Source organism: Symphalangus syndactylus, chromosome 21 (assembly GCF_028878055.3).
Source record: "Symphalangus syndactylus isolate Jambi chromosome 21, NHGRI_mSymSyn1-v2.1_pri, whole genome shotgun sequence".
NCBI classification, from domain to species: domain Eukaryota; kingdom Metazoa; phylum Chordata; class Mammalia; order Primates; family Hylobatidae; genus Symphalangus; species Symphalangus syndactylus.
This window is the reverse complement of record NC_072443.2, coordinates 65,573,561-65,599,118: the sequence shown is the minus strand read 5'-3', so window position 1 is coordinate 65,599,118 and position 25,558 is coordinate 65,573,561. Positions and strand designations below refer to the sequence as shown.

Genomic DNA, 25,558 nt, shown 5'->3' with positions numbered 1-25,558 from the left:
GTTCTGCAAAACCCTGGGGCTCCCTGTTCCCTTTTCCCCAGCTCTTCCCATGGCTCACTCCTTCCTACGTCTCAGATGATGGCTCCAATGTGGGGCCATGAGGTAGGGACACAAGCCATGGGGATCCCAAAGCCAAGCAGTCCAAGCAGGGTTCAGCCCCACCATTTATTAGCCACGTGGCTTTGGATGTGTCAGTTTAACCTCATTGTACTTAGTTTTCTCATCAGTAAGATAAGGGTAACAACATCTACCTCAGATAGTTATTTTATGTGTCGTAATTGAAAGTACTTTGAACAGTGACAAAACAGAAGTATATCATCAATAACTTTCTTACCTAAATTATGCTCAACAAATTATATTTTTAAAAGACAGATTACAATAGTGTATAGATCGTATTATTATTCTTTTTTAAAATAGTGGATAATGACAGAGAAAGGTGGAATAATACTCTCCAAAGTGACTAACGATGTTAAACTCTAAAGTGTTTAACTTTTAGTGGTAAATTTTGATTTTTTTTTCTTTTTGCTTGTCATTATTTTTTCACTTTTCTAAAACATAGAGTTTTCAAATCTTTAGAACATTGTTTGATAAAGATTATTGGACCTAATAGGCACTTAGAGATCACCCAATTTTATATCTTTATTTTTTGAGAAACAAGGGAACTGAAGATCAGAGAATTCAGATAAGAAAAATGGCATCAGGACAGATTCCCGGTCCCTGATCATCATATTATTTCACTGAGGCTCAGAAAAGTCTGTTTGGGCTCTAGATTTACACATTTGCTTTGTTTCTTTTGCTTTATAATTTTTGATAATTTTATAGTGAGAATTATTTCAAATAACTATATTATTTTGCAGTATTCACTTCTGGGACACATAAAAATATGAGTTGGTAGACATATGTGAGAAAAAATTTTATCAGAGTTTATAGTTATTTATCCAGATATTTTAAAGTCTGCTTTGAGAAGATAACTGATTTGGGAAAGTACACCTGTTGCTTAGGAACCATGAGAGGTAAAAATTATAATTGGAAGAATATATCATGGTTATTTTTAGTACAGGTACTAAAGTAGTCCATTGATCCTTATTAGCCCAGCTGTTGGTTATAAATAGTGGTGAGCCTGCTCTGTTATATGCTTCCTGCACAGATCTCAAAGAGTTATCCCTAAATTTCCATAAACAAAGGTAACAGACCACTCATATAGCATAACTCCTAGAGAAATAGTAGTCTTCGATGATAATCATATTGGCTCTTCTGTCTTTAGCCACTTACATGGCTCTCTCTAAAATAGCTTAATGTGAAGAGAATTAGCAGAGATTAGGACAGTCTTGAGAAAATGAGATAATGTCTGTTACACTGTTTATGCACATTACATTGCATACACAGGTAAATAATTTAGCATGAAAAATCATCTGTTTTCCTGGAGACTGGTTGGGGACTGGTTTGGAAGGTTTTTTTTTAAAAAAAATTTTTGCTTATTAGAACAAAGATGAATGTTGAGCAATTTATAGCCTGTGTCTGTCTGATAGGTCCATGCATTGCACAGTGATTGTTAAATATTTTTGAATATTAACCCTAATTGGAACTCCACATGGAAGAGATGCTACAAAACAAGGAACAATGAGATTATCCTATCTTAGAGTTTCAAATTCTCTCTTTCTCCATACTCTCTCTCTCTTTCCATTTCTTTCCTCCATTTCTATATTTACATACATTGTTAAGCATATAGATTTTGGATATAGGTATGTATATATAAACCAGATATATTGTCTTTGGGGGTTAAAATGTAAAGTTAACTTTTCTAAATGTTTATTATACTTCAATATAAAATTAAAATGTTTAAAATGTTTATGTATGTTCTCAAATATACCTGAAATAACTGACCATGTTTTCCCAAGTTCTCAGTCATTTTCCATAGCCTAATTTAGCCATGAAAAACAGTGAATAAGAGCAGCATTGAAGTATTTAATCTTCTCATCTTAAATCAAGCTTTCACCCAGTAGAAAAAAACCCAAACGATGACCTCAGCATCCTTCAGTTCCATAACTTTTAGTCATGTCCAGGACTAAAGTCAAGAGGGAAAGTAAAGGGATTCTGGAGTATAGTCCCAGACGTACCAGCAGCTCTCATATGATGAATCATACCATTTCTTCAGTCCTTAGTCTTCTCAGCTATACAAAATGGGTGATTTATAATAAGTTCTATCTAAAGTTTCTTATTCTTGTCTTCAAGGATTCCAGTCACAACTTTCTAGCCTACTTAACTCCAATCTGAACATTTGCCCAAGCCAGATAATACTGGGTTTAACAGACAGATGCTGCTCATTGGATCAGATTTCTTATCAATGCTGACAACTGATCCCTGCAGAAAACTAGGTGCATTCAGTCTTTCAGGCCACAGTGCGCCATTTTGTGAGCCTTCACCTCCGTGACCATTATACCTCATAGTGGCTCAGAAGACTACATTCCCCACAAACTTCTAAATTTAAGACCAAAGAAGACCTTTAAAATGGAAAGGAGAAAACTAAAAGATTCTGAAATATTATTGTTGCAGCATCATGCATCCTCCATTATGGTCCCGCCAACTGGTCACTGTAAACTTTCCTAATATTGCCCCATGCTACCTCAACTGGGTATCAACAACCACTATTTTTCTTCATGAAAAGACAGCTTTATTTGTAGGCCACTTAATTAACCTAGTGGGTTTTTGAACCCAGTCATTTAGGAGATCTCTTCTAGATTGGAGACGTGATCTGCAACCCTTTATTGAAGACCTGGCATTTAGACAGGCAACAGGTAGAGATATGCCTTCCACTTAGTCATAATTTTATATTATTTAAGATCTAGAGTTTATACCAAAACATTGCTTTATTTTACTCTCACTTCTAATTGCAACTTTTGTGTGGTTTTGTCACAGCAATCATGTCTTGTTTTTAATTCTCTAACAACATCGCAGTTGAGGATCTGTGGGCGTAAAACATGTTTTATGAGGAGAACATCTAAATGACTAAAGGATGTGAGATATTTTGCTAACTGCCATTGCTAATCTGATTTAATAGTGTCTTAATGGCTCTGGGTATTTTGAAGGTTTGACAAGCTTAGGAACTTGGCAGTCAGCTTTAGACCTCTAGCATAGCCAATTCCATTTCAGGTCCATGGGGGCTAAAGGTCTTGGATGGCCATTTGGCTACTCAGTTAGGAAGCATCTGTTAAGTGCTCATTGTGTGTGGCACACTATGAAATAAAAAGACATGATTTCAGCCTGTGGGAACCTACAGTCTTAGAGAATTCCAAGTTAATGAAGGGTCTAAAGTTTCATTCTTTGCTGGAATTATTGAATTGAGTTCTGAATAATACATTTATAGAGGGACTTGAAATGAAAGAGGGAAGGAGAAGCATTTAGCCTAGAATTGAGTTAACTTGGGGCATTCTTTTGATCATGCATTTAACCAACAAATACTCATTGAGTATCTGTTCTCTACTTGTCTCTAGAGATGCAAAAGTCCTTCCCTGCCCTCATGGATTATAGCCTGGCTGAGAAGCCTAATTGCAGTTAGAGGCAGGAGTGGGGCCATACTCAGGGGAGAGTAGAGAATTAAAGCAAATTCACTTAAGTTTCAATTTTGGTAAGAACTACCATGGAGCAGTGAAGTGTACAGGGAAATTAAGTGTATAATCACAGCTTAAGGGTGAAGAAACCTGGCCTGGTCTTTGGAATCAACCCAAGCTTCCATGAAGAGTCAGACAATCAAAGATAAAATAAATAATTCCAGGCAGTAGGCAGATAATTTGTTTTAACTAGGAATTGGCAAACTCCCACAGGCCAACCTTGCCTGTGGCCTGTTTCTGTAAATAATTTTTCTATAGAAATGTTGGGTATTCTTGGCTAATTCCTAGATTCTCTATCATTTTTGCTGTTACAGTAAGTTGTGTCTTATCCATTTGTTTTTGTTTGTTTGTTTGTTTTTTGAGATAGAGTCTGTTACTGAGAGTCTGTCTCTGTCACCCAGGCTGGAATGCAGTGGTGCGATCTCAGCTCACTGCAACCTCTGCCTCCCAGGTTCAAGCAATTCTCCTGCCCCAGCCTCCCGAGTAGCTGGGATTACAGGCATGTACCACCATACCCAGCTAATTTTTGTATTTTGTATTTTTAGTAGAGACAGGGTCTCACCGTGTTAGCCAGGCTGGTCTCGAACTTCTGACCTCAAGTGATCCTCCAATCTCGGCCTCCCAATGTGCTGGGATTACAGATGTGAGCTACCATGTCCGGACAGTTGTCTCTTATCTTTAATCACATTATCTAGTTAGTTATTGCTTATATATGGAAGGTACTGTTATTCCTGTGATTCAGTATTTGGCAAGCTTGCTGAAATTTCTTGTAGTTCTAATAATTTGTCTGTTGATTCTATTGATTCTCTCAAACTTTGCTATCTTCTGCATTTCCTCTAAGCCAGGGATCAGCCAACTAGTATTTATGGGCCCACCACCTATTTTTGTAAATAAAGTTTTATTGGCACACAGCCACTCCCATTTGTTTACGTTATGGCCATGGCTGCTTTCTAGCTACAGTGGCAGAGTTGAGCAGTAACAGGGACTGTATAGCCCACAAAACCTAGATAAAATTCTTACTATCTGGCCTTCTACAGAAAAAACTTTGTTAACCCTTGACAATATGATATCATTAAATATCTGAAGACTGTCCATTAAAGTACTTGTTATTTGTGGCTCCAAAGACTTGAACTAGGACCAACATGTACAGAGATAGAGTGTTTAGTTCAATACAAATGGATACATGGATAACTTTTTAGTAGGAAAAAATATAGGAGTACTTCCTTGAAGGAGGGTAAAAATTGGGTTAAAAGATGACATTTTAACTAATTGCCCAAACTGGAAACTATTAGCTCATTACTTCAGGAATTCAGGAAAACCAGGACCGTCCAGCGCAAGCAGAGGTGTTTGGTCTCTCTGCCTTTAAATGAGACAGCCTTCTTGAAAAAGGTTATCTCTGCATTTTCAATATTGAAAAGGAAGGAAGGTGGTGCAGGTTTGATTAAAGTCAAATCATAAGATTTATTTTCATCTCTCATGGGTCTCTGAGGACACCTTAAAACCTTGACTGTAAGAGGTGATGTAACACCTTGAGATACCTTGCCTCTCCTCTTCAGCAGTGGGGCGGTTCTTGTCTCAACAGTTGTTGCCCCAAACTCTGGGAATTTACCTACTGGATGGTGGTGGTGGTAGAAGAGATAACTTGGACAGTCCACTAGACTCCATATATCTCCTTCAACCCAGGGGAAAACATGCCGTTTTTCAAAAGGGCAAAATGGTAAACTCAGTCAGGTGAATTTGTATGACTAATCAGATATTTCCAAATGTTTTTAGGTTAGTGATATATACATCATATGACTTGTTTCTCAAGAAAGTCAATGTGGGAACTTTTCATAAAACAATTTTTGCCTTTTTTTTTTTTCAGGAGAAAATCCCACTCTGTGGAAGTTAGTAAATGTCCCTTCTGTAGTTAAATTTAGTAAGCACAGATTCCAGCTAAGGCAGGTGTTGGCAAAAATCTTATGGCACGCAACTCTGCAAACTGGTCTCCTGCCAACGGAGTCTCTGCAAATTGTACTTAAACAAGCACGATGTGTTGCTGATTTCTCTTTCATATTCTCTAAATTGCCAGTTGTTTTGTTAAATTCTGTGTTCTTACAGACATCAGCATCAACTTTAATAATTGCCCAGGTTTTGAAAGAGGTACAGTTGCCACAAGTTCTTCTACAGAGTCCAGACTCTAGATGGACTTGGTCCCTCAAGTTGGGACTCCATTTCTAGTACTTTCCCAATGACTAGCCCTTAGGATATGTTTATTAATGTTAGGTGGAACTTCTTGCTTTTGCTCATAGTTAGGAAAGTTGTTCTCAAAGTGTGTTCTTCAGACCAGCAGCATCAGCCTCACCTGGGACTTCTTAAAATTGCAAATTCGTAGGCTGCATCTCAACCTACTAATTCAGAAAGTCAGGCCTTTCAGTTGATTTCAAGTTTGAGAACCATTGCTTTAGGAAAAATACTTAAGAACTGCCAACCATGTCTTCCTCATGAAATCACCTCTTTTGGTTATTCAATAAACAGTTATTGCCTGCATATGCCCCATTACTAAGCCATGTGCTGAAAAAGAGTAGCCTATGAATGTCATGAATATAAGGATCAGATCTGTGTTATCCACAGTGTGCCCCCATTTCTGGGCACTGCATATGGCTTATTATTGGTGTCAAATAAATATTTACTTATTTAATTTATTGGAATATTAATAAAACTAAGCCCCTGTCTTCTAAAGACTTTGATATATGGAATTTCAAGTGCTGTAACCTTCATTACTATTGTTGTATCTCTCTTACTCCAAAGAATATAAAACATTGGCAATGAATTTTAATGAATTAAGACATTTTTACTTTATGCATAAAATTATGTTAGGTGTTTTTATTTAGAATTGAAAGCAAGAGTTGTCTTTACAGGCAAATCATATATTTCATACAGCTGAAAAGTATGGCTGAGGTTGAATATCTTGGTTGAACTAGACTAAATTATATGTGTTCCTTACTTCTTTGCCTTGGTTGTGTAGACCTGAGTAGGTCTTTACCTCTTCCCACCTTTTTTAATAGTTTGAAGATGTAAAGGGGGTTCTGGAGCAATTCCATCAATGTTCGCACTCTTTTAGCCTAATCATTCTGTAAATCACTAGAGCAGCTGTGCACCAATTAATTGCAAAAGTGTACAGGTGGTCAGCAGAATGACTTGATAAATGCACTCTTATTTTAAGAGGCCTTTCGTTTCTTAAAAAACAAAAAAAAAGGCAACAGCTTTTAAATTTAATGCAGAAAGTAAAGGCCAAAATAGTTAAAATTTAAAAAAATAGTCAAATAACAACATAGCCTGTGCCAGTTGTAACCACATTAAATGGAACAGTTCACAGGTGTTGAAGAAAATTACTTCTCTTGTTTTTATGACTTTAATACTAGGACAATCTTTATGTACGATGAAAAATTTTAAAACAGCAGTGAAATGATGCTATTCTATCTCTGATCCTTGTCTTTATGTACTGTACCACTGCCATATATACAGATTGGCCTATTACTGATGACTCTGTTATTCACGTTCCTATAGCCAGAAATATGGATTACTGTGTATCAATCCAGAAATCACTCTGTGTGACTAGATAAACAACATATACAGATCATTTTAGTAAAGAATGATCTTAAGTGAGTGAACTTGTACTAGAAGCTACAATTATACTTAATAAATGACTTCTATGCCTGGAAAGAAGTATATGTTTGACTTAATGGCTATTATATATCACAGCATAAACACTGCATTCCTACATCTTTTCCTCCCTTCAACAAATCCTTACCCATCACATTTTTTCCCATATTACTGGTATCGGGCTAAGATTTGTGAGGGATACAGAAAAAAATGAGAAGAATTTCTATCCCTAAAGTAGGTAAGAGAACAATAGAAGAGATGCTCTGTGTGTGTGTGTGTGTGTGTGTGTGTGTCTGTCTGTCTGTCTGTCTGTCTGTCTATCTATCTAGCTAGCTATAAAGATGATAGAAAACAGCATTGCTATTTAAGAGGTACCCTGAAGTTTATATGTAAAATGTTTTATGTCAGTAGTTACTTATTGAATACCTACAAGTGAAGAGCCTGCAGTGGAAGTTAGGAATACAGCTATGAAAAAGACACATTATTTGGTGTTATATGTTTTGCCATCTAAATGGAAGGCAGACACTAAACACATGAATAAACAAGAGAATTATAAATTGTGATAAGTAACATGAAGCAAGCAAGACAGTAGTAGAGAATAACTCTACTTGTGTGGGCGTGAAAATATGCCCACACAAAGACTTGCATGTAAACGTTCATGGAAGCATTATTGGTAATAGCTAAAAGTGGAAGCCATCCAAATGCCCATCAACTAGTGTTATGGGTTGAATTTTGTCCCTCAAATAGATATGGTGAAGTCCTAACACCCAGTGCCTCTGAATGTGACCTTATTTAGAAATAGAGTCATTGTAGATGTAATCAATAAAGATAAGGTCATGGTAGGGTAAGATGGGCCATAGATCCAATATGACTGGTGTCCTTCTAAGAACACAATGGGAACACACACATACACAGAAAGAATGTCATGTGACAACAGAGGCAGAGATGGAGTGACATGACTATAAGCCAATGAATGTCAAGGATTCACAGCTACCACGAGAAGGTAGGAAGGATTCTGCCTAGAGTCTCAAAGGGAACATGGCCCTGTCGACACCTTTATTTATGACTTCTATCCTCTAGAACTGTAAGAGAATAAATTTCTTTTGCTTAGGGCCACTGAGTTTGTAATGCTTTGTTAAAGCACCTCTAGGAAACTAATAACCAGTGAATGGAGAAGGAAAATGTGGCATATCCTATAGTGGAATATTATCCTGCAATAAAAAGGAAGAAACTACTGGTACATGTTACAACATCGATGAATCGTGAAGACGCTATGTTCAGTCAAAGAAGCCAGGCACAAAAGACCACATATTGCACAAATTAATTTATATGAAATATTCAGAAAAAAGCAAATGTATAGAGACAGAAAGAAGATTAGAGGTTTCCCAGGGCTGAGACTGGGAATGGGGATTAATTGTGAATGGGCATGAGGGATCTTACTGGGGTGATGGAAATGTTCTAAAACTAGATTGTGGTGATAGTTGCATGACTCAGCAAATCTGCTAAAAACCATTGGCTTGCACACTTAAAATTGGTGAACTTTTTAGTATGTAAGTTGTACCTTAAAAACTTGTTTTTAAAAAAATTATCAATGGAAACAAAGGTAGAAGATTTTATAATTTGGATCATTTAAAGACCATTGTGGGCTAGAGAGGAGAGCCTACAGAGGACAGGGAAAGGCAGGCAGTAAGTAGGTAAAGGGTTCTGGGAGAGAAAATGTTCAGTTTGGGCCTAAATAGATAGGATTTTAGGATGTGGAGGTAACAGTTCAGGGATCTGGGACATTGCATCTCTGCGTTGCCAATGATATTTTAGTTCTTTCAAACAAGGTTGTGTGACATATATTTGCTCCTTGGTGTAATTTTCATGATCAGATTATAAAAAAGCAATTTTATATGTGATATTTATAGACAGAGGCTGGGAAAAAACCTGACCACTTCTAAGACCTCCTTGGCCTTTGTATTCTAACCTGCAATGCAGGCTGTCTTGATTTCCTGGGAAGACGAAAGACCTCTTTCTCTCAAGGCAATTCTTTTTTTAATTAACATTGCTCTCAGAGTATACAGCCATATACACAGCACTAAAAGGTGTTAACTTGCTCACTGCACTCAAAGTCATACTACTGATATTTATGGGATGATGATTCAACTGTACGGGCTGTTTGTTAGCAAGTTCAGCAGCTGTGTGTGAATGTTGTTAGTATGCACTGAGTCTTTACCAGGCCAGCTTTGTGCAGATGCTGAAAGAAAGACAAGCCCAGACTTAGGGGCAAGAGAACTTAGACAGCACAGGCTGGCCAAGAAAGGAGGAATAATTTTGTAACTGAACGTGTCAAGCATGGGTGTAATGTATTTTAACCTACTTTTGTAGTGTTATTCATTTCGTGGTGAGAGGCCGTTGTAAGAGATTCAGATGAGGAGTCAGGGGCCTGAGTTTCAACACTGACTGGTTTTCTGTGGGACTAAAGACAAACCGTTTAACTCTTGAGATTACAGCCTTGCTTGTAAAAGAAAGGGATAGATTAGAACTGTGATTTTTAACCTATGGATGGATAAGCGTCCCTTCAAGAATAGGTTGCTAGCCGTGAATCCTCTCTTTAGAAAAATGTGCATCCGGTAGGAAAATAATACCAAGATTAAGGTTGCTAAACCAAATGATATCAAAGGTCCCTTCCAAATCTAACACTCCACATCGTTGCAGGAAAGGAAGAAAAATGAAAACAATGACAAGAAGAACAATTATGTTCGAGTTTGCATTATTGACGACATACCTCATAGCAAACTTAGCTAGATTGTAAGTCATCAGACACTCAGGGTTGATTCTGTTTCTCACAGTTTGAGGAGATCCTCTTGATGCTTCTCAAACTCTGAAATGGCCGATGAAAAGGGTCACCTTGGTGGGGTGTGGTGGCTCATGCCTGTAATCCCAGCACTTTGGGAGGCCGAGGCAGACAGATTACCTGAGGTCAGGAATTCAAGACGAGCCTGGCCAACATGGTGAAACCTCATCGCTACTAAAAATACAAAAAGTAGCCATGCATGGTGGCACGTGCCTGTAGTCCCAGCTAGTTGGGAGGCTGAGGCACAAGAATTGCTTTAACCTGGGAGGCAGAGGTTGCAGTGAGCCAAGATTTTACCACAGCACTCCAGCCTGGGCAACAGAGCAAGACTCGGTCTCAAGAAAAAAAAAAAAAAGGCAAGGGTCCACCTCTGCAAAGTGAGTGAAATCATTTCTCTTTGTGATTTCACCTGTCCCCCATCTATTTTTTATCTTTAACCTCTCCTTCTAAGGTTCAGTCTCTCTTTCCTCTGACTGTGGGAAGTCTAAAGGAGAGATGAAATGGAGAGCCCTATCTTTTTATAGTAAGCTAGGTAATTCCAGACTCTTTATGGGGACAGTTGAATCAAAGATCATAAAAAATGACCAGAGATGGAATAAGAATAAATATATTAGAACAATTAGAGCAGTGGCAAATTGAGTCAAGCATGTATTGATAAGAAATAATTGATAAGGCCAGGAGCAGGTGACTCATGCCTGTAATGCCAGCAATTTAGGAGGCCAAGGCAGGTGGATCACTTGAGGCCAGGAGTTGGAGACCAGCCTGGCCAACATGGTGAAACCCTATCTCCACCAAAAATACAAAAAAATTAGCTGGGCATGGTGGTGCACAACTGTAGTTGCAGCTACTCACGGAGGCTGAAGCAGGAGAATCGCTTGAACCCGGGAGGCAGAGATTGCAGTGAGCCAAGATCCTGCCACCACACTCTAGCCTGGGTGACAGGGTGAGATTTCATCTGGAAAAAAAAAAAAAGGAAGAAAGAAATAACTGATAAGTATTTAATTGCAAAGCATGAACTTAGTTTGTTAGATTGTGTTACCTTGGGCATAACTGTAGAGTCATTTTCCGGGATATAGGAAAAGAGGGAGCATATGACCCTCCAAATAAGTATGCCATTGGCAAGGTAGGTATAACTTCAATGTTTTCTGTAGTTGTATCTTGTTATTCTTTTTTCACAGGTCCAAAATATAAGGAAAATACAGGCATTTGATGTTACCTTGAATATACTAATTTATGATTCATTTATATTGACCTTGGAAATGAAAGTAAAAGTTGTGGCCACAGAATGATTACTCAGAAAAATTATTTTATTATATAGACATAATTCAGCATGCAGGTATTTTTGAGTACTTTTATTAATAAATATTACAAATTTTTCTGCAGTATACTTCCAAAGAGATAATTTAATTTTCCTGATGACTAGCACTTCATCCCCTTCTCCTTTTTTTCCTTAAGACTACCTTAAAACAATACTTTTGAGGGGCAAAGTTGTATGCATGGAGAATTTAATCCAGGCAGATGGTGTGGTGCTGCGATACAAATTTTTCTGTAGCAGTAACTGGGAGAAGAGCCACATTCATGACTGCTAGAGATAGGACCTGCTTTAAATGAAGGAATTAATTGTGCACATAATGATGTGTATGAGCATTCTACATTAACAGAAAAATGAGTTTTACATTTTATACATTTTAAAAGAATCTCCAAGACTTAGCTCCTTTATTTATTCGCAGGAGTAATGGGTGAATATGAGCCCAAAATAGAAGTGCAGTTCCCAGAAACAGTTCCGACTGCAAAAGGAGCAACGGTGAAGCTGGAATGCTTTGCTTTAGGAAAGTAAGTTCGGGTTTGCATTCCTTCTCATCCTCCCTTCAGCTTGAGCAGGTATAGAGTTTTTCTTGCACTGTTCACAGTGATGGTTTCTGAGGTGACTGAAAAGCAAGTGAAGTGTTCTCTTTGTAATTCTGTGTATGCATCTTGGATTCTGCCCCCTCACCATGGAGAGAGGACATGTAATGGTGCAAGAAGGATTAGGCTGTCACAACTGACATGGCCACAAAGGAAAGGAAAATGGGCAATTCTGAAAAAGTATTTTGTTCTATTATTATGACCTGTAATGTGCATGCTGTCTAACCCAGAATGACAGGAAAACAATGGCCTCCACTTGAGGTACAGTTAAGCTGACTATCTGGAAAAATACGGACTTTCATTTTGGCCCCAGTTTATAAAGGATGCATCAGACTTTTCTTGAATTTCTTTTTAAACTGTCGGTCTCTTCTCTCTACTTTGGATTTCCTTCTACTCTGGCTAGAGATAGGTAAGACGCGTTATTCTCTAAGAGAGTCTGTTTTACAAAGTTGTCCAAAAATTGTTTACAACTTTATTATTCGGTGTGGACTTTCTTGAGAAAAGCCTACTTAGAAACTAGTTAACTTTTCCATAGAGAATATATCAGACAGCATAAAGAACATGAAATGCACATCAGTTGGGATTTTTCTTTGCCAGTAACCAGCAATAAAGATTTGGCATAAACAGTATAAACTATTATCAGAAATGAGAATTTTGACATCTTCTTTGGATTTTAATGATCCATGTCAATCTTTATGCCCAGCCCCATCTATCTGACTAATCCATTACTAACTATCTTTTTCCTATTCCTAAATGTTGAGTAAGGCAACAACACTAACTTTTTTTTTTTTTTGGTAGAGGCAGGATCTGCATATGTTGCCAAAGCTAGTCTTGGACTCCTGGCCTCAACTAATCCTCCCACCTTTGCTTGTCAAAGTGCTGGGATTATAGTCCCTAGCCACTGAGCCAGGCAACGCTAACTCTACCAATCCTTATATCAGCGTGTAATCTGTTTTCTTATGATTTTTGTGTTTTACAGCAATCATACAAGAGGTTCCTTTTTCCATTTTATCGTCGGTTCTAATAGAAAGGTTGTTTTGGTTTCCATATGTTTTCAAGTCATGACAAATAAGCTATAGTCGTATCTTTACTTTGGTACAGTACAATGCAATGGTAGTTTTTTATGTCCTGAAAACTTATCATATTAAATAAATTATGACATAATTATAGGATTGAACACTCTACAGACATTAAAAGTCAAGTTGCAAAACAACATTTAAGACATAGAAAATGCCCATGCTAAGAGAACAAAAGCAGATTGCTAACAGTATAATATGATTACACTTTTTATTTTTAAAGTATTTGTGTATAAGCATTTATATATATGAAATTAAAGATGAGAGCAGGTAACTGGGTAGTCTAGATATACATTTGATGAATTTTTTAAGATGATACCTTGAAAAATCATCTGTGAAGAAAGAGCAGAATTCACATTGTTCACACTTCAAAGGGGGTTATGAATTAAACTCTATTCACACTGTTTGAATAGTGCTGGAATAAAAACAAAAATCCCAAATTGGCTTCTTCAGTCTACACAGAAATGTTTGGGTATGCACATCCAGCTGCTGAAACACATCATCATTGCCCACTTAAGAGCAGAAAGACTACATCTCACTATGGTTATTTTTAAAGGCATATATTAAGTGCATATCTCATCAGTATAAAGACACCGATTATGTACTTTTCATAGAGCCTTTCTGCATTTTGAGTTAGTGTCTGTCTAACGAACTTAAATTCTTCTAAAACAAATATAGTAGAGTTGATGGCTTTAATGTTTTAAATACCATCTCAGGTTTCCCAGAGAAGATTAGCAAGTCTTTAGTCTAATTACTTCTCTGCGTGTGTTTTTGTGAAAAATAAATAAGTAAATAATTGTATCTCCTGCCGGGAAGCCACAATCTTAAAAGCTGTGGTTAGCTCACTAAACCATTGATTTGCAGATTCAATGATGCCCTCTCTGCAATTTAAGATATGTTCTAACAGTTATGGCAGTAGGATGATAGATGCCTTGAGAGTACATAAAGACCTCACAGATGGCATCTTTCTTTTTCTCACTATTTTAAGTGAAGTTTCCCCAACCCGTCTTGCAAATGGACTGCTATAAGTTGGTAAGGTTCTCAATATATAAATGACAAGGAGAAAAACCATGTTGTCCAAAGCAGTGTACCTTGAGTGAACCCTTCCTGTATGTCAGCAATAAGTTGTGTCTCTCAAATTTTATGGGCTCATTATTTCTACTATCATTTATTCATTATTTGGCGTATTTCTCAAAGCAGGGCACTTGCATTGTTGGTACATGGATTTATGGAAATATATTGTTTCTGTTATCTATTGCTACATAACCAACTTAAAAGTAACACCAGAATTTTATTATATCTTATAATTTGTTGGTCAAGATTTCAGGCAGGGCAGGGCTTGGCTGGCTGATTCTTCTGCTTTTAGTGGCATCCCTCAGGTCTTTCGGTAGTATTTAGCTGGCAGATGAACTGGTCTAGAAAGCTCATAAGAGTCTCACACACATTTCTGGTATTTTGTTGGGGATGTTGGAAGGCTGGTGTCACTAAGACTGTCATCTGGAAGCCTTATGTATGGCCTCTCCTTCCTGGCAGTCTCAAGGTATTCACTCTTCTCGTAGGACAGCTCAGGGCTGCCACGAGACAGAAAGCAGAAGCTGCCAGTTTCTTAACACCTGAGCTTTGATCCTACAACATCACTTCTATCTTATTTATGAGTCAAAGTGGTTAAAAAGAGCTACCAGGTTCAAGGGGAGGGGACATAGACCTCATCTAAATGGGAAGAAGGTAGAAGAATTTGCAGCTATCTTTAATTTGCCACAAATGCACATAAATGTTTTTATTTTCATATTTTTTTATTTAGAAAAAAACATGTATGGGTGAAACCTTGTCTCTACTAAAAATACAAAAATTAGCTGGGCGTGGTGGCGGGTGCCTGTAGTCCCAGCTACTTGGGAGGCTGAGGTGGGAGAATCACTTGAACCCAGGAGGTGGAGGTTGCAGTGAGCCCAGACTGTGCCACTGCACTCCAGCCTGGTGACAGAGCTATACTCCGTCTCAAAAAAAAAAAAAAAGAAAAGAAAAAAACTTATGAGGAAACATATATAACATAAGAAATCTGTTTTAATTTCAATAATGATATTGTATAGGAAATAGATCACTTTTTTTTTTTTTTTTTGAGACAAAGTCTTGCTCTGTCGCCCAGGCTGGAGTGCAGTAGTGCGATCTTGGTTCACTGCAACCTCCACTTCCCGAGTTCAAGTGATTCTCCTGCCTCAGCCTCCCGAGTAGCTCAGATTACAGGCAGCTGCCACCATGCCTGGGTAATTGTTTCGTGTTTTTAGTAGAGACGGGGTTTCACCATGTTGGCCAGGCTGGTTTCAAACTCCTGACCTCAAGTGATCCACCCACCTTGGCCTCCCAAAGTGCCACGATTACAGGTGTGAGCCACTGCACCCTGCCAGATCACCTTATCTAAAGTTAAGAAAAGTTATTTGATTTTAAGAACACTAAATAAGTAATACTAGAGATGTGGATATGATTAAAATTGTAATGGAGATAGAGGAATGAATGAAGTTTGCAAAACACTGCAAGCTTATATGCGTAGAACCAAGAAGGAAGGGGTTTAGGTTCCAATAAAAGGTTCAGTTTTCTCTAGTTTGATTCACTCCCTTTTATTCTTGCTATCAGTCCGGTACCAACTATTATCTGGCGAAGAGCTGATGGAAAGCCGATAGCAAGGAAAGCCAGAAGACACAAGTCAAATGGAATTCTTGAGATCCCTAATTTTCAGCAGGAGGATGCTGGTTTATATGAATGTGTGGCTGAAAATTCCAGAGGGAAAAATGTAGCAAGGGGACAGCTAACTTTTTATGGTAAGTGTATGATTTCAGTTTATCATGTATAGTACTACAGAACTTCCTGCTATTGAAATCATAAACTGAGAGGCATTCAGGCATTTTGGGAGAGATTGTGCAGAATAGGACTGTGTGAAACTCGTGGTTTGCTCCATAATTAGCCCTGGTTGATTCTGGGTGTGGAGAGTGAGGGTGGGGGGCAAGGATGTTGACAGAGCAGAAAGGAAGACATTAGGCTGATGTGTTTGGAGGATGGATATTAGTGTGAACACACTTGCAAAGAAGTCTCTTTTTCCTCTTTGCATCAAGCTGTAAACCTGACACAGGAAACATTTTATTATTCCTGCTCCCGATTTATCTCCTTTTTTTAAAGCTCTGTGCTTTTCTTCATTAGAATTTTGATTTGAGGCTTGTGTTAATCTTTTGTAATTGCTCCTCTTTGGTAGCAATTTAATGTGGTACCATGAACATTTCAAAATGCACACTGTCCAAATTTAGTTCTTATCAGAGTGGAACGTGACAAATCTCTCTCACCCCAAAGACTTTTTATGTGCAGCTGCTCCTATTCCAATCGAATTATCAGCATTGATCCAAACAATATAAATGTAAAACCACTAGCACATGGTCATTATTGAGACCATCTTGGAAACCCTGTTAGGATATTGATTTGAAATCTAGAAAAGGATTTCATTGGATAGGCATTTTGAAAGCAAACTGAGTTCTGCCAAATTGGAGCATGCCAGAATCCCATCTGTCTGGGATACAGAAAACAAATACTATAGATTGATAATTATTTAAGAATGGTTTAAACAAATAACAATGCATATTAAAATGATGGGAGTAGTTCTGTAGGGCAAGTTGAAGCAAAGGCTTTAAATGTTCTTATTTCTTGCAATAATTGATCCCAAAAAAGTCTATTTATTTCACTAATTCTTCTTCCAAAGCATTTTGGTTTTAAGATATGATCAAAGTTCTAAGCCCTCCAGTAGACATAAGGGGACCCCTCTTGGCTAAGGGGGGGCCCAGCGTAACATTGAAAAATGAGTTCTTGGCCGTGATAGGAGGGTAAAGTCAGACACATCTAGTTATACCCGCTCCCTCGCTAACTGCAATGAGCCTTTCTTCCTAAGGGCTAAACACAATCTAGCCCTTTGAAAAGACTCCATCACTGATATCAACCAGGCACCTGATGCTGCCCCTTATTTTTTGCCTGATAAGAGACCACCAGTACAGAATGGTTCTGTCATTCTAGGGAGGATGTGCAGTGAGGGGTTTCATGTCCTCTGGTCTACCTTTTGACATCACAGGGCCAGAACCTCCACCCTCAGATGCTAATACTGCCATTTTTCATACCGGGAACCCATGAAGGGTTGCACATGCAGATGGTTGTCCTTTCATAAATATCCATGACTCCTCCTGTAGCTTATTAAATATGTATATTCATATTTATATACATATGAATATGTATATAAATTCATGGCTTCTGTGTATGAAATATACATATATTCATATTTATATACATATTTATGTACATATGAAAATATGTATATTTCATACACAGAACCCATGAAACTCAGTTGCACACGCACATGTTTCTCCTTTCATAAATATCCATGATTCCTCCTGTAGCTTATTAAATGTATATATTTGGCCATTCCACTCAGCACAAATTCCTGTTTGTTCCCTTTGCTCCTCCTTTGAAGTGCCTGTTTATAGCTTCTGGCCAAGGGAGGCTACACTTCCTAGCCTGTCAGAATGGCCACCAGGCAGACTATTAAAGCTCTCCCTTCCAAAAAGAAAGAAAGAAATGGAAGGAAGGGAGGGAGGGGGGGAAAGGGAAAAAGAAAGGAAGGAAGGAAAAAAAAAAAAAGCCATAGCCAAAGAATTCTGATCAATAATCACATAACATTTTTTTAAATCTTGATTGGAAACTGGGCAGAGATTTCCACTATCAGCCAGCCTTCAATGACCTCCCCTAAATGACTCTCAGCATTTTGGACTCACGTTCCTCTGATGCAGCTTCTAGGGCAGGAGAACAAACAGAGTTGTAGAAAGTATTAATACTTCACTTGATGAGCTGGGCAATAGCTGTTTGAATAAATCTGCACTTCTCTTTCATCATTCATCTGTCTTCAAGAATATTAAAGGACTGACTCTCCTCATGCCAGATGACAGACTTGATATTTAACCTTTGCTTTCCTCTTAAACTGTCGTAGTTCGTATCTTATTTGATGGGTTGTAAAGCGAAAGACACCACAGTTAACTGACTGCAAAATCATGAGACTGTAAGTTACAGATTTATTCAGTGAGATGCTGTGGCTGTGTATTTTTAACTGTGTAGGGCTCATTTTTCTCACCAAGGTAATAATTATTTTTTCTATATCAGATAGGGACAATCTGTAAATATTCAGGTAATTGGCCAACGTTTTCTCTTTTTTCTTGGTTGAATAGTCTCTTCAGTTCAGTGGTGGCTGCTCCTAAATGTTATTTGAGTGGCTTAACTAATTGAATAAAATCATTTTAACTTTCCTGATTTTCTGTTTAGTGAAATTCCTGCTCTCAGTACGTTAAACTGGTATGAAATTTTCTGTAACCAGGGGTTGGCATACTGCTTTCCTGTGGGTTAGAGGTTTCCTGCACTGGAAATAGAGTACTCCAGGATTACTGTTATGGAAAATCGACTTTGTCACTGGCTCCCAGCCCTGTGCAGGGAAATGTTTTTTTCAGGGATCCTGCCCGGGAGATGAAAATCAGGTTCTAACAATGTTTCCTTTTTAAATGGAGTTATCTGCAGCCATGCGTGGGAAAAAGAGCAGAATAAAATAAAACTTGCCTGCTTTCTGCAGATAACTCAGCCTTAGCTCACTTGTCAACCATGCTTGGTGTTAAAAACTTGTCAGATCACTTGACTTCCACAGCCCTTAGCTATTGCATTTATGTTTATTCTTTTGCTTTTCCTCATCTAGCATATCAGTGACAAAAATTATCTAATTATTTTCATTGTCACAGTCACAGGAGAGCTTAATTATACATAAGCACTTGACTGTCATCTTTTTTCCTCTCACTTTTTTCTGGTCTGGGTCTTCCCAGTTCTGTGTTCCTAATATCCAGCTGCATAGGTCTCCAATTTAAATGAATTATGATAATTAAAGTCACCATGTAGATGATAAAAGGTGAGAAAGTACCCCAGTCACTTATCCATGAACATTCTGTCTTTGTTGACAAGAATTTCTTACAACCTAGGGGTTATAAACCATGGGTTTGAGCTTCAAAACCTGCTTCTTTGGGTTCCAAGTTGTTTATTGCATTCATCAGCTCTCCACTTCAGCAACCACAAGTGTGCTAACTCCTATTCAGGGTTGGCAAAATGGCAATTTTTTTCCTTCTTGCATTAAAACCATTTTGCCTTCTTTCAAAAGCCTGCTGGGCATGATCATTGTTCCCAGTGTCCGAATAATGGAAGCCCTATTACCCGTTGGTTTGTCCCTGCTGTAGCCATGTCTTTAAGTTACCCTGTGCTACTCATGTTTGGTAAGTACGAAGAACTGAAGCAAGTTCAGACATAGAACATTTTTACCCTACCCCATCTTCCCAATTTGTTTTTGCTATAACCTGCACGGTCTAGTTTAATCTACTTTTCTCAGTCTTTTTTTGGCATTAAAAACTTCCTAAAAATAGATTTATTTTCAGTGGTAAAATGCTATGGATATTTGTTACTAAAGGTAAACATTTTCCAAAATGACTTTAATACATTATTTACTTGTTTAACAGATTTTTTTTTTTATTGCCTACCATGTGGGAGACATTATCAGGCACTATGGCTGCAAGACAAAATCCCTGCCCTCAAGGACCTAATATTTTACTGGAAGTTAACCAAAATGCACTATTAAGCAAATAAATTAACTAGGAAATTTTTTTTTCTGGTAAGAGTGATAAAGAAAATAATTAGGTTGACTGGCCAGGTGCAGTGGCTCATGCCTTTAATCCTAGCACTTTGGGAGGCCGAAGTGGGTGAGTCACTTGGGGCCAGGAATTCGAAACCAGCTCCATCTCTACTAAAATATAAAAATTAGCTGGGTGTGGTGGTGGTGCATGCTGGTAGTCCCAGCTACTCGGGAGGCTGAGGCAGGAGAATCACTTGAACCCAGAAGGTGGAGGTTCCAGTGAGCCGAGGTTGTGCCACTGCACTCCAGCCTGGGCAACAGAGCAAGACTCCATCCTGAATAAATAAATAAATAAATAAATAAATAAATAAATAAATAAATAAATAATTATATTGATATGATAGAAAGTAGCTGAGAGCAAGACAAAGATTTCATAAGGTGAAGTGGTCAGAAAAGACTTGTCTGAGAATTGCCCTCTGACCCAAAACCTAAAGGATGAAAATGAGCTAGGCTTTCAAGGGAAAGTGCGTTCCTGGCAGAAGGTGAGGAAGTGCAAAGGCTCTGAGGCAGAAAACTACTTGACGTTCTTGATATGCGGCAGGGAAGTCAGTGTTAACTAAATCATAGTGAGCAAGGGGCAAAGGTTTGAAACTTAGGAAGGTGACAGACTGCAGTACTTTGTAAGCCAGGCACAGAGTTTGGGTTTTATTCTCTGAGTAAAATGGGAAGCCATTACAGCATTTCAAGGCAGGAGGGTGACTCGATTTGATTAATGTTTTGAAAAGACCACTCAGGTTGTTTTGTGGTGAATGGCTGATTGGAAACCAAGAGCAAAAGCCGGACAACTGGTTAGGAGGCCGTTGCCAATATCCAGGCGAGAGACATTGTTGGTTAGGACGTAAGAAAGGAAAAGAAATGGAGAGACTTGAGATATATTTTGGAGTTAGAGCCAATAGGATATGCTCATTTCATTCCTACATCTGTCTAGTTTATAGATATGGAAATTGAGTCCCAAAGAGATTAAAGTAATTGATTTAAGTTTATACAGTAAAAAACAGAGCTAGATTTCAAATGCTTGTCTAGAGGTTCTGAAACTTCAGTGTGCATCAGAATAACTTGGAAGTCTTATTACAACACAGAATTCTGGGTCCCGTTCTATGTTCCCAGTGGGAACATACCAGATGGAGGCTTTGGTTTGGTAAGTCCAGGGTAGAACCAAGCATTTGCATTTCAAGTAAGTCCCCAAGTAATGCTGATGCTGCTTGTCTAGGAACTACATAGTGAGAATGCTCTATGTTTAGGTTGTCCACTCATGGTATTGTGAAGCTGAAGATTAAATTACATGCAAGAGAAGGTGTTCCTGCTACTCTGGAAAGCCAACAGCTTACTGTCACATCAGGCATTTTAGCCAGTCTACACAAAGTAGAATGAGAGCACTAAGGCAATTATCTTTGAAGAAAGGAAAGGGAAGTATAAAATGGATTTAATTCACTTGATAATTATTCATCTCTGCACTTCATTCTGTCTCTGTAGTCACTTCCTTTTTGCCCAGAAAGACTGATAGAATTATAGTCATCATTTGGTAGAATGAAGTGTGAACTAAAAGAGCCTGATGTTTAATATCTTTGTACAGTTTCTTCTCTTTGTAACAGGTGTTACGAGAGTAAAACCATCTTCATAATTAGGAAATGGGGAATCTAATATTTGAGCAGTAAACAAGGCTATATTTCACAGAATCCAGTAATACTTAAGCTGGAAGTAACTGCTGGGGCCAACCCTTTGATTTTTATAATTAAAGAAAATAAGATCCAGAGATATAAAACAACTTATTCAAGGTAATGCAGTGAATGGGAATCACAGCTAGAACTGCTTTTTTCTGCTATTCTACCTGTGTTACATTTCCTGCCAATCCAACATTTTAATACAATAGGTAAGGTGAAAAAAATCCGTCAATCATCCAGATATTCTTTCTTGCATTTTCCATTACCAGTGTCACAAATGAAAACATCTGGATGAACAACTGACTTTTTCACTTTCTATTTTCTTAGTTGGTCACCTGGTTATTGAGTCCAAAAAAACTCTTTCTGTCTTCTTCAAATTACATGTAAGACTAAATGTCTAGACCCTTTGTGCTACAGTCCTTTGCCCTAAAGGCAAAACTGTAGGCTTGATGACACTGCAAAGGGTGTTTGAGTATCTCTAAGGTCATCAATAAATGAATAGTGAAGCATCTTACAGCAGAGCATACTAATTCCCCATGGATGTGCTATGTATATGTGATCACAAGATAATATTCAGCCCTGCAAAGAGGCTTAAAGGACAGAGTGACCAAAAATTGAACACAGTAGATAAGGTAATTTCACAGTAGAGCAATAGTTTGCTTAATTGTCCTAGACAGAACTGATATTGATACCTTCAATTCCCCTGTCACTTAAGATTAAGTCAACAATTTTTGTTTCTTTCTTTCATCTGGTAGTTCCAATAAAGTACGTTGCTGCAGTTTTTAAGGGGTACACATTGAGCAAATGTTGTGAAAAATAGTCAGAGAGAATTAATACAGGAGTGGAGGCATAAAGTCCTCACCCAATGAGAAACTTTAAGCCATGAAAGAAAGCGTCATATCAAGGACAATATATTGAAATGCAGTTCAAGTCATCTCACTCTATAGTCCCAGAGAAGGCAAAATGTCGCAGTTACATTTTTTTATTCACCAATGAATATTGTTTAAATTTACTTATAGGAGGTTTTGCTTAAGTTGATTCATTTATCTGAAAGTTCCTCTGCTTGTCTAAGCAGGAGTGCTCAAACTGTTGGTTTAAGGACTCTTTTTTACCCTGAAAAATTATTGGATACCTCAAAGAGCTTTTGTTTATGTGAGTTATATCTACCCATATATGCCATATAATTAATTTAAATGGAGAATTTAACTTAGAACTTAATTTACTTTAAAATGATGAAAATACAACCAGTGTATGTTAGAAATAATTAGCATAAGAAAACTGACTGTATTTTTCTAAACAAAAATATTTAATGAAAAGAGTAGCATGGTTTATATTTTTGCAAATCTCTTTAATGTCTGTCTTACTAGAATAAAAGTGCATTCTCTTATATACTTCTGTATTCAGTCTGTCATGATATTTTGTTTTGATTGAAGTATGTGAAGAAAATATGGTCTGACACATATATAATTGGAAAGAGAGGACATAGTGAACTCTCTTAAGGAAACCTGGGGACCTACAATGGTTCTTAGGTTGCACTTTAAGAAGGATACATTCAAAAGAATGCTACCATTGTCATTTGCGATAGAGTTGGACATTTTTTGAGAGGCTCTGGACAGAGAATGGATGTTGGAGCCAAGCAGGCCTGTGTACAATTGCTAACTGAGCCACTTTGTGAACCTGGATGTTAATGTCTCTGGGCCTTACCTATAAAATGAGTGCAAGTCCACTTAACCTGAATATTATTATGAGGTTTAGAAATGATATGCATAAAGTGAAGCTGATTAGATATTCCATATATTAGTAGTTTCCATTATTGATTGCATTTGGGACTGAACTCAAGGTGTATAAGGAAAAGAGAAGGGGATGGATTCAGCTGAGTAAGAGCAGATTGAGGGAAACACTAGGTAGAGGCTTTGAAAATTAAAAAAATAAAAGAAAGAAATATAGAGAAATTAATCTGTGTAAGGTTAGAGTCATAGTTTGATTGATCTGGGTATAACTGAGTAAATCGGGCCCAACAGCCTTTTTGAAAATCCACATATTGCTGATTTACAATGTTTTTATTCTATAACTCATTTATAAAGTTCTGAACTGACTTATTGGAGTGGAGGACAAAGACCCTTACTCACCAGGAGCTGTGGATTCACTGGACATAGTTGGACAGAAAGTAAGAGATGTAGGTAAAATCAGATGGCAGAAGACTTCATTTTCATTTATGTATTTGTTCATTTATTTTTGAGACAGGGTCTTGCTCTGTCACCCAGGCTGGAGTACAGTGGTACGATCTCAGCTCACTGTGATTCTTGCACCTCAGCCTCCTGAGTAGCTGGGACTACAGACAGGCACCACCATGCCCGGCTAGTTTTTTTTTTTTTTAACATTTTAATTTTAGTAAACAACATGACAGAAAGAAAAGTAAATAAATCGAGAAGCAAGTAGAATCCAAATATCCAAATAGTGGGTGTGTTAGATAAAACTATTAAATAGGAATAAAATCAGATAAGAAAATTGCTTAAGACATTGAGCCTACTATTAAATATTTAGTGAATGTAGGGAACAAAGGATAACATAATGAAGCTAAAGTTTAGGAAACATAAGTGTTCACCAATCTCACTGTCTTAGAAATGTGTATATAAATACATACGTATATATGTGTGTATATATATTTATATTTACACAAATGTGGATATATATTTTTGCAGGTTTTTATACATATATTTGAGTGTGTGTGTGTAAATAAAATTCACAAGGATGGCCTGAAGCTTAACCTAAAATATTTCTATTTCAAATTTGATCCTACTTATAGGCGTATAATTTTTGTATTTTTAGGAAAGACGGGGTTTCACCATGTTGGCCAGGCTGGTTTCAAACTCCTGACCTCAGATGATCCGCCTGCCTCGGCCTCCCAAAGTGCTGGGATTACAGGTGTGAGCCACCGCACCTGGTCAGATGGCAGAAGACTTTCAATATTAACCTAAAGATATGAAATAATGATAATGTTCTCCTAATTTTTGTAACATTTACAGGAGGCAGAGCACATTCAGAAATCTTACTTGTTATACACAGATTACTTCCTACAGTTATATTTGCTTTATGTATTAATGAATACCTATTAATAGAAATATGCCAGCTTTGAGTTGCCTCCTAGTGTATCTTCATATAGTTGGTTTTTATATCTGGACTTGAGTTTATCGTTGCTATCCGTGCTATCTGTAAAAGGATTGGCCTGATGGCATCTCCCATACCATTGCCAGAAGCAAGTCAGTTGTAACTTATGTAGAGATGAAGAAGCCATAAATAAGAGTGTATGAATGAAGTACAAATTAACAGAAAAACTAGGAGAACTATGAATCCTGTTGGTTTAAGAGACAATCTAAAGGCTAAAGGTTTCACTTATTAAAGTCCAAAGGAGGGGCTGTGTGCAGTGGCTCACGCCTGTAATCCCAGCACTTTGGGAGTCTGGGGCAGGTGGATCACGAGGTCAGGAGATCAAAACCATCCTGGCTAACCTGGTGAAACTCCGTCTCTACTAAAAACATAAAAAATTAGCCGGGCGTGGTGGCGGGCGCCTGTAGTCCCAGCTGCTCAGAAGGCTGAGGCAGGAGAATGGCATGAACCAGGGAGGCGGAGCTTGCAGTGAGCCGAGATTGCGCCACTGCACTCCAGCCTGGGCAACAGAGCGAGACTCCGTCTCAAAAAAATAAATAAATGAAAATCAAATCAAATCAAATCAAAAGGAGTGTTAGGCATCATTAGGTCCAAATGAATCTGAATTCAAGGAGAAAACAGGCTTCCAATCTCCAGACTGCATTTCCAAAGCTGTTCTTACAATACAAGATACCAGCAAGTGTCAGCAAAGCATGTGTGTGTTTAATTCTCAAGGTACTTTTTTTAGCATGAAATTTTACAAGAAATTCTCAATATTTAATACAAAGCAAGGCTGCAGGAAGGAAGCAGCCTTGCTGTGTATTAAATTTTGAGAATTTGAATGAATGTAGAAGGAAGTGCCTTCCAAGAACCCTCAGAGCTTCATGGAATTGAGTTTGAAGACCCCTTTGAGGAGACTGATTGGTGTGTGGGGAGTG

The 25,558-nt window shown here is 37.8% G+C and overlaps 1 protein-coding gene across 12 annotated transcripts in view; it reads left to right on the top strand.

Annotated features, from left to right (window-relative positions):
- The window catches only part of CNTN4 (contactin 4), a 985,842-nt gene that overhangs the window by 787,459 nt on the left and 172,825 nt on the right, over positions 1 to 25,558 (top strand). For all 12 annotated transcript variants that reach the window (XM_055259613.2, XM_055259617.2, XM_055259612.2 and 9 more), the window contains 2 exons: positions 11,823 to 11,925; positions 15,702 to 15,886. In XM_055259613.2, the coding sequence (XP_055115588.1) occupies positions 11,823 to 11,925; positions 15,702 to 15,886 (288 nt within the window). The remainder of the gene's footprint in view (positions 1 to 11,822; positions 11,926 to 15,701; positions 15,887 to 25,558) is intronic.